Source organism: Ischnura elegans, chromosome 9 (genome assembly GCF_921293095.1).
Source record: "Ischnura elegans chromosome 9, ioIscEleg1.1, whole genome shotgun sequence".
Lineage (NCBI taxonomy): Eukaryota > Metazoa > Arthropoda > Insecta > Odonata > Coenagrionidae > Ischnura > Ischnura elegans.
The window spans coordinates 104,652,599-104,663,306 of NC_060254.1; the positions used below are offsets into that span (position 1 = coordinate 104,652,599).

Below are 10,708 nucleotides of genomic sequence, written 5' to 3' on the forward strand. Positions count from 1 at the left end.
GGTAAGGCAGAGATTTAGAGTTGGAGTGAAAAACTCACTTCCACAACTTCTCTACTTCTGCCTCAGCTGATTCAGACCACAACCTAGTGCTTATGAAATGCGAGGTAAAATTCAAAAGACTAAGGAAAATTAGTGAGGCAAGAAAATGGAAGTCCTGAAAGGGACCAAGAGAAAGGAATACCAGGAACTAGTGGAGAATAGTGTCCAGAAGATGGGTGACATATAGACTCTAGAGTACCCACCAGGGGCGGATACAGAAAACACTCAAGGGGGGGGCGCAAAAGATATATTGAGTTGCCTTTACTTTTTATCGCGATATCGCAATAAAAAATAATCAAGTCACAGGCAGAGTAAAATAAAATTTTAATTAATGTAATTATACACATATATTAGACAATGCCATCTTATGATATAAAAAAGTCACAATCGTGGTTCTGCCATGTTTGCCAATACGGCCGGACCCGCAAGGGAGGGGCGCGCGCCCCCCGCACCCCCCATCTGTATCCGCCACTGGTATAAGGGTGGGGTAAGATAAAAATGGAATAGTGAATGTAGCAGAGAATTCCATTGGATAATTAGATTAAGGAGTAGAGAAACCGTGAATCAGAGAGGAAATGGTAAAGAAAATGGTGGAGAGTAAGAAATGAAAGAACATGGTCACTGAGCAAGACCATAGAATGTATAAGGGTTAAAAAATAATAGATTATGACAAGAAATCAAGAAGGCAACAGAGGTTTGGTGGCAAAGACGGGTTGAAGAAATGGAAAAGTTTCACAAGGAAGGAAAGTGAAGGAGAGTGATTCTCAAATGAACCATGTAAACCAGTACTTTAACCAGTAGAACACTTGAATGGAACAAGGAAAAACCTGCATCACTGATGTCATGGCAAACTTAGCAGTGCTGGAATGCACTTACATCAACTTTTTTTAGAAGAGAAATATTACTCTGTCTGTTTTTTTATTACAAGTTATTATACACATTTTATTACAAAATTTTTTATTTTGATTACAAATGTATGTACTAGAAGCTTTGAGGCAACAAAACTGATAAAAGTGTTATTTGACTAATATGTATTTTGTTAACCAGTGCTGGAAAGGCATTTCGGCACCATGACACCACTCATAGGCGGATCCAGGGGGGGGGCACGGGGGCACGTGCCCCCCCCAGACCCTTAAAAATATGATAGATTTTTAATACGGTCCCATTATAATTTCGTTTGTTTTGTATAAAAAGGTATCCTTGTGCCCCCCCCTGAACAAAACCCTGGATACGGCCTTGCTTGTGCCCCTCCCAGAAAGAAATCCTGGATCCGCCCCTGACACCACTGACCTGCATGGTCTTTGCTTCTGGTAACACAAAAAATGACGTGAGATAAGTTTTGATAAGGAGATAAGTGTTTTAGGAGTATCCTTTCATGGCACTTCCAAGATATGCAACACCAAAAATGGTGGAATAAATAAAATACATGGGTTAAGGAGGACCTCACACTGCAGATTAAATACGTGAAATTCATACACATTGCAATCAAATTTGCATTTTATCGATATAATGAGAAGTTTAGGGATAAGAAGCTGGAAAGAGGGATTCATTATGGTTCATTGAGGGGTTCATTCATTCATCCAGGATTTTTTCGGGGGAGACAGGAGGGGCCCAAGGGTCTGACAGGCAAACAATGGATCTTCCCATATTTGAGATTAAAAACAAGAGAAAACTATTTCCGTACAAAATATTCTCTTGAATTTGATGTGTAAATTATTAATACGAAATTAAATGATTGAGGCTCCATAATACACTAAGCAAAACAAATGTAATGATAACCGTAAAAAGATTTTGTCAATTTTTTTAAGCGTCTGGGGCACATGCCCCCGTGCCCCTTCCTAAATCCATCTATGGATATATGTATTCTCTGAAAACCTGTACGCCACACAATAGTTATGGTCCATAAAGGTTTTCATGATTGATATAAGTATCAGCTATCCCATAAGGTGCACATGGTTGGACGAACATCCATCCTCCACGCCATATTTATGCTCTAACATCTGCATCAATCCTTCACCACCCCAAAATATTTTCCAGGTAAGTGATTCATGACTTACCCCAAGTTGTGAGCCTGAGTGCTAAGTTCTCATAAACACGACTCATAGCCATAATAAGACATAAGTTGACACATGCTCCAGTGATATTGGCTATTGATTGAGCCTGAGAACGGAATGTTGCATTCTGGAAGAGGGGAGACCAATACTCGATAGATGATAACTGCCACAATAAATATCATCACGAGGCTCATCTAGAAAGAAATGTAACAACAAAGAAAAATATGTATAAATATTGGTGAAGAAATTATCAAAAATTTGTTATGAAAAATCAAATGAAAGATATTGTTTTATATTAAAAGACATCATAATTGCTAAATTTGCAACAATAATTTAATACATTTTTATAAATACCACAATAAAATGATAATAAAAAAAAATTGGCTCCATTGGCTTCAGGAAATCCAGGAGCTCAAACATAAAAAACTATGAAATTTTTCACTTCACCAGTGAAATTATGCTAGCAACTATGCTCTTTGAAAATGTACTGATGGGCATTCATTGAAATGGAAAAAATTATTGCAAAAATTTCAAAGGCTTTTAAATACATTTACTTTACTGGTTCTTAGAAACAGTCAATATATGTGACCATACAACCTTGACGACTTACCATGAGGAAGATGATTCCAATTCCAGCTGCTATTCTCTTGTGCCTCAACCGAGATGGGAATGATGGTTCGCGAACCCCTGTGATTGGATTTCTCTCCAAGAATGGTGCCCTGGCAGCAAATTCAGGCCTTGGCCTCTGCTCTTCCTCCTGGAAACCAGTGCAGTCCCAATGGTGGGCTAAACTGGCTGACTTCCTTTTCCAGTACTCCAGAAATGTCACCGCTATGAAAATAAAAAAATAGAAAACTTTAAATAAAAGGAAGTCTCACACAGTGCAATGTGAAATACATATTTTAAATTCACATGCTAAGGATCAAATATGCAAAGAAGAAAATTTTTGCCAGTGGAGTAGCCAGGAATTTTGTTTGGGGGGGGGGGGGGTGCCAAAAATCAGGGGGGAAATTTTTTAAAAAACAGGGTACGAAGTAGATTGTCTTTAACTAATTTTAACACTTTTCATAATCAAAAAAACGTCAATAGTTAAAGAAATATTTTGTAAATTCATGATGTTTCAATATTTTGTTTTCTTTTATGAAGGAAAATAATTTTGTTTTTATATTTTGGGGGGGGGAAGACCCCCCTGCCTATGCCACTGATTGCTGCCCTCATTGGTAGAGCATTGGGTTGTAAGTTGAAAGCAAAATAAGTTAAATTAAAAAAGAAGATCATCAGGTCATCACCTGATGATGACGTCTAACGTTAAAACCATGGTCGTGAATAAATATTAATGTGAAAGCACAAAATTCTTCTTTTTTAATTTAATTATGAATCGCTTTCACCAACCCAGTGAGAAATGGGTGGTGGAATCCATGTGGAACCCACGTAGAAATGTAACGTGGATACCACGTGTTTTTGGTCGTGGAATCAACGTGGAACCCACGTGGAAATTTGGTGGAAAAATTAAAACAGCAGTAGGTGCTGTCCTAAAACCATTAAAACCTCAACCACTCTATAGCTAAACCTTCTATATATGTGTCTACGATTTTTCATGTGCTCTCATGGCTGCCTTTCCACGAATTATATAAAAATAGAATGTGCGATACATTTTCACATAACTAGCGTGGTTTCAGGATGATAAATGACGCAATGTCACACCAGAGAGTTAAGTTCCACAAATTAGAAATTCTGTTTACCATTTTATGCTAATCACCACAAATCCACTTGAAATCAACGTTGATTCCACGTGGGTCCAACCACTCAATATCCACCACCACCAAATATCCACCACTCAACGTGGATTCCACGTGGGTTCCACGTGGACTCCACCACCCATTTCTCACTGGGAAGGTTGGTACTGGTGGTTACTTCCGGTATTCCCCATTACGGGAAAGTGATATGTAATGTCAAATTAATGCCTCGTATGGTAGGAACTATCAAATAAATACGTAGCCATCCAGTGCCAGCTTGCTCATTTAATCTCTATCACCCTCCTGGGCTAAAAATACAACACCAATGACCCTTAAATAAAGACAATAGGTACCTACTCTTGGAAATTTATTAGTACCTTGAGGAAACATTTTTTTTTCCAAATCATTTGTGTTGTTGTTTCTCATTTCAATTCATTTTATTTCATTATTTTTTTATTTCAAATTTACATAAATTAAAATCAATAGTGATGCAATCACAAATTTCCTTGCAGATATTATCAGTGTTATTTTAAAGCACATAAAAAATATATGTACTTTGTTAATAACAATATCTGGGTTTTTTTACTGCATTGAAATAAAATGTTACTCCAAGCAAAACAGCATGTATGTATTTCCCTGTTAGTGTTTCTCATATTAGCATTGGCGGATTTAGGAGGGGGGGGGGAGCACAGGGGCATGTGCACCCTTAGACCCTTAAAAAATATACAAGATTTTTAATAATGTCCCATTATCATTGCATTCATTTTGTATTACGAGGTAGCCTAATGCCCCCCCAGATCAAAATCCTTTTCTTGTGCCCCCCAGAGAGAAATCCTGGATCTGCCCCTGCATATTTAGTACATATTTACACTATTATCCAACTAGACCATGTACAATTACTTTTGATAGGTTCTCAAGGTATGCAGAAATATTTTTATACGAGTATCTTTTTTTTGTTCAGATTTCAAAATTCATTATCATCTCGAAATTCAAAATCATTCATTACTTGTCCCAAAAGTTTCTTAGTACATATCTTGGCTGAAATGTCTTTTTAATGTTAAATCACAGGTTTGACAAACATACATATATTTAAAGATGAAATATTGAAATGTTTTGGCTATTGTTTAAATTAAGTTCTCATTAAAAATTTGAGTGTACTAATACATTTTCTAACGCTCACAGGGCATGGTTGCAAGTAATTTGTTGCAGTAAATAAAAAAAAATCATTAACAATCTGCCCTGCAATCTATGAAATTGTTGTGATACGACATCTTCTATCATCTCAAAAAAGGTAAAAATGGGTGATTGGTCAAATCCACAATTTTAAGAAATTCAAATACAAAATGAATCTTTCACCAATTTGAATAAAAATCTCGGATCCATATTCACAAAATCTATATTTAAAAATATTTAAAATGCAAAATTTATTAATAAAGGATACAGGAAGAGCATGGCCTTATATATACAATGAGTTATTAGAGGAAGAAAGCTGGCCACGGCGGGTAAGCTAAGAAGGGGGGCATGGTGGTCATTAAGTTATTCAGAGTTACAAAACCTCTAACTAGAAACTCTTTCCCGTAAACAAAAGCTATCATAGCATTAATCAGTTTCTGGAGGAATTTGTCTACCATAAAGGTGTATGATTTTGAAAGTGTATGCATTTGTTTTTTTCATGAAATGAGACCGATTTACAAAAAAAGTGTACCTAGAAAAATGATAACAAAAACAGATCACATACCATTTTGACGATCTGCCAGAGGCTGGGGGCAGGGGTCATTCCCCAAATTATGCAGTGGACTCGTTCCAGTCACGTGTTATGGCTGGAAAATCAATTTACATGATATTATTTAGAAATCAGCTTAAATTGAACTATCCCAGTGAGAAATGGGTGGTGGAATCCACGTGGAACCCACGTGGAGAATTAACGTGGATACCACGTGTTTTTGGTCGTGGAATCAACGTGGAACCCACGTGGAAATTTGGTGGAAAAATTAAAACAGCAGTTGGTGCTGTCCTAAAACCATTAAAACCTCAACCACTCTATATCTAAACCTTCTATATATGTGTCTATGATTTTTCATGTGCTCTCATGGCTGCCTTTCCACGAATTATATAAAAATAGAATGTGCGATACATTTTCACATAACTAGCGTGGTTTCAGGATGATAAATGACGCAATGTCACTAGAGAGTTAAGTTCCACAAATTAGAAATTCTGTTTAACATTTTATGCTAATCACCACAAATCCACTTGAAATCAACGTGGATTCCACGTGGGTCCAACCTCTCAATATCCACCACCACCATATATCCACGAGTCAACGTGGGTTCCACGTGGATTCCACCACCCATTTCTCACTGGGCCCTCCCCAGTGAGAAATGGGTGGTGGAATCCACGTGGAACCCACGTGGAGATGTAACGTGGATACCACGTGTTTTTGGTCGTGGAATCAACGTGGAACCCACGTGGAAATTTGGTGGAAAAATTAAAACAGCAGTAGGTGATGTCCTTAAACCATGAAAACCTCAACCACTCTATAGCTAAACCTATATGTGTCTACGATTTTTCATGTGCTCTCATGGCTGCCTTTCCACGAATTATATAAAAATAGAATGTGCGATACATTTTCACATAACTAGCGTGGTTTCAGGATGATAAATGACGCAATGTCACACCAGAGAGTTAAGTTCCACAAATTAGAAATTCTGTTTACCATTTTATGCTAATCACCACAAATCCACTTGAAATCAACGTGGATTCCACGTGGGTCCAACCACTCAATATCCACCACCACCAAATATCCACCACTCTACGTGGATTCCACGTGGGTTCCACGTGGACTCCACCACCCATTTCTCACTGGGTCATTATAACTTATATTATTGCTCCTGGAATTTTTTATAAATAGTATGAAAAATTGCTTATGCCAAATGGCCTATAAATAGAGGTCCGTGGAAGACGTTTTATTTTTTGCTAAAATTCATTTTTAAACCATGTGATTTTTGTGTTATAGAAAATCTTGGCAGTTTTTTATAATGCTATTATTTTTCCACATTTATAGCCATTTATTTTATGGAACACGTTTCATGAACACTAATACTTTTATTAAGCATTTTACATAACATTTAACACAATTTCGATTGTACAAAATTTCTGATAAAACTAAATGAAGGAAATGGTTCAAGTATGTAGTATTGGCATATACGATCAGCTAATGGCAAATCCCCACTCCCTAATATATGTCTATACTTGGAGAGCCATTCCAGAATGTTTGGATTGTCAAGTTTCTCTACACTAAATAAAGCCTTTAAAAATGCTTCAGCAGTAGCGACAACGAGTTCCTCCTTCGCTTTCTTTGACTGAGTGACTGTGTGTTCAAATTCTTTAATTGCAAACTTAGCACAGTAAAATGTGCTCTGTCTTTCACAAAAAATCCTTCCGAGTTGAATTCACTTACCCTGGTATGAGCAGTAGCACTAGCTTTTGGAATTTTAAAATTCGTTTCCATCGTTCGATATTTAAAGCTGGAACCACGATAAATAACAGTCCAACCGCAAAACACAACCTCTCATAATGGTGTTTTCAAACAGAGTGCTGGGTAATTACGGTATTACCGTAGTACTGTATAACTTACAAATTGGCCAAAATATTTCATGTCGTGGGTTCCCTTTCGATACCCCTCACCCAGGTGTTGAGGGAAGGTAGGACATGCAGCTAGATACAACAAAATCGCTTAGTTTTGATTACAGCTGTTGCCAGTCGGCCAGGAAAGGCAGTGAAATAAGTACATGTAACTCAAAAGAATTGGATTCATAGAAACGGGAAAAATTATTTCCCATTTATCAATCCTAAAACATGTAGAATGAGGCTTTCTCACCCGAAGAAATAGATGTTAGATTTGGCCAATGTCAAAATGCTTTCTTTTTGCATTGAAGCTCAGTGGAGATCCGAATATCAGACCGCTTATAAGGAGAACCCCTCTCCTCCTGTCCTTTTTGTTCCTACCTTCCCTTCCCCAAATGCTAGCACTTTGTGCCTTCAAATAACTATCCGTGTGTATGGATGTCTTTTAATGAATCGAATCGCTCAGTTGACGGGATGGCACCGTTAACGGTCGCCTTGGTCACCACGACACCCATTTCAATGTGGCCCAGCAGTGAGCCGTTCACACCGTGAAATACAGGCAGTGCTACAGAGAGGCCGCTTTCTGAAGAAATGACTCTTTGCAATCAATAATTTCCCTGCAGATATTATCAGTGTTATTTCAAAGCACATAAAAACTATACTATGTTAATACCAATATTTGGAGTTATTTTTTCTGCATTCAAATCAAGTTAAACAAAACAGCATAAATTTCCCTGTTAGTGTTTCTCATATTAGTGCATGTTTACATTACGAGAGGGGACCTAACGGTTGAGAGAGGGATCTGCTTTTCCCGTAAAGGGTTCCAAGCAGTGATATTTTCTGAGTCAGTGTGAGAATCCTGGTCGCCTCTGAGTGCATCTGTTTGTCTTTGGGATTTTTTTGGTTAATCAACTTTTTCTGATTTAGCGAAAAGGTGTGATAGCTGACTGGCGGGGTGGACATGCGGCAGTGAAATTTATTTTATTTATTTTTCTTTGTAGGGGAAAACTCCCGCAGAAACTCTAGCGATGCTTAAAACTGCTTTTGGGAATAGTAATCTAAGTAAAGCACGTGTCTACGACTGGTTTTCGCATCTCAACAATGGACAGATGTCGATTGATGACCATCCTCATTAAGGGCACCCGTCAACATCAAGAACGGACGGCAATGTTGCAAAATCCACTCCCTCATTCAAGAAGATCGTTGCCGAACCATAGAAGAACTTTATAGGTATTTTGCAGAGGTTAAGGGAAACTATCCGGAGAAAAAGGGCTGATCTTTGGCACACAGGTGATTGGTTCTTCCACCATGACAATGTAGCCGCCCACACCGCAATGTCCATGAAGTGGTTTTTGACAAAAAAAGGCATCACGCCAATCGTTCACCCACACTTTTCACCAGATATTGCCACCTGTTACTCTCTCTACTTCCTAGACTGAAAAGGGATATTAACGGAAAAGGTTTTGGGACGGTAGGTGAAGTAAAACAAAAATCGGTGAAAGGCCGAAAGAACATTGATTTTAGTGAATTAAAAAATTGTTTTGAAGTGTCAAAGTAACGATTAGATGAATTAATGTGTTGCAGTCAATGAGGATTACTTGGAAGGTGATAAAAATTTATAGAGATAATATTGATTATTGAAAAAGTTACTGCGCAATTCCTGTTATTTTTGGCTCCCCTCATGTATTATCCAACTAGACCATTCACAATTACTCTTGATGGGAACTCTATGCAGATATTTTTTATTATGAGCACCTTATTTGGGTCAGATTTCAAAACTCACAATCATCTTGAACTTCAAACTATTCATTTCTTATCCCTAAACTATGTCTTAGTATGAGGGCTGGAATGTCTTTTTGAATGTCACATTACGGGTTTTACAAATATAGGTATCTAAAGATGAGGTATTAAAATCTCAGGGAAATATTTAAATAAAGTTCACTTCAAAAACTACAATGCACTAATATGCTAATATACTAGTATGTTTTATAACGCTCACAGGGAATGGTTGCATGTAACTTGCTCTCCTAGATTTTAGTGACAAGATTAAACAGTGGCATTTACCAGGACCTACGTCACCCTGGGCTTCCCAGGCAACTACCCAGAGTGGCGTAGCTAGGGGGCAACCAAACGCCCAAACAGCAAAATTAAATTGTTTTCCAATTTTAAAATTTTTTATTTTTTATTCTATCTCATGGTGCAAATTTATTTTTTATTTTTGCGGAAGAAAAGGTAGACTTTGTGAAAAAAAACTCATAAAGTTTCATGGCTATTATCCATGTATATAATAAAAATATATCACTGCCACTCATATTATGTTGGTTCTTGAAAAATATAAGTCTATTAAACTATTTGGATTAAAATGTTCTTATTACCTCCGAAAATGCTCTCTGGTATTTCTTTTTAACAAAAAATGTACACTGCATTACACGCAAAAGAGGTGATGCTACACAATGGCTCAGGGAGGGGTCAGGCTTTGGAGGATAGACCACTTCCGCCCCGAATTCAGAGAAATTTTTTAATTCATTTCATTTTACTTACTTAATTGCATTGATATTAATTATGGAAAAGTGTAAGGATCGATAGAATATCCCTGAGAAAGCTGTAAACCTCACCATTTTGAACCATTTACATATCTTAAAATTTTCTGGGGGAAGTCCCAGCACCACCGGCTTACAATGGCAGGCATTCCATACCATCCAGATCCCACAGCATTGATTGTCCCCTCTAAAATTCCCCTGTCCTTAATTCCTAGCTGTACCCCTTTCCCCGGACCACTTAATTGGTATACATAATTGAGGGGTATTCCATACCAAACCCCCCTTAGTAGGGCAACACAACAGCAGTTTGCTCTGTGTTTTCCCTTGAGTGGGCCCTGGTATTGATGTACAAGTCATTTATATTTTGACCGTAATAAAGATAAGAGTGCTATCCACAAGCATTCTTGTTCTTTTCCGAATCCAATCAATTCCGCATTACATTTGAGTGCTCGAATTTTGGGGATTTGATGGATTTTAGGGTGTTTGCAGATTATAAAGCATACAAGCCTCAAAGTCTCAAAGTCTGGATCTACAGGCTTTATATAGTTGTGTTCGCTAGTTTCCTTGTGTTCACCCATCCCTATTTCCTTTGATGCCAAACGTCGGGTTGAATCGACGAGCATTTTCATACGCAAACGACCTGATGCCGGCTATAGCTGACATGGGGGAAGGAAGGTGACTGGTGAGATAGCTGTGGTCGTATGCATTCTGGCCC

The 10,708-nt window shown here is 37.7% G+C and overlaps 1 protein-coding gene across 1 annotated transcript; it reads right to left on the reverse strand.

Moving 5' to 3' along the window:
* Window positions 1-2,111: 2,111 nt before the first annotated feature.
* On the reverse strand, window positions 2,112-5,016 carry LOC124165024 (anoctamin-7-like). The gene is made up of 3 exons (XM_046542262.1): window positions 5,010-5,016; window positions 2,704-2,924; window positions 2,112-2,287 (listed from the first exon to the last, which is right to left on the reverse strand). Exons 1-3 carry the CDS (start codon window positions 5,014-5,016, stop codon window positions 2,126-2,128), a joined length of 390 nt encoding a protein of 129 aa, XP_046398218.1. The 3' UTR covers window positions 2,112-2,125.
* Between the last annotated feature and the right edge of the window lie 5,692 nt (window positions 5,017-10,708).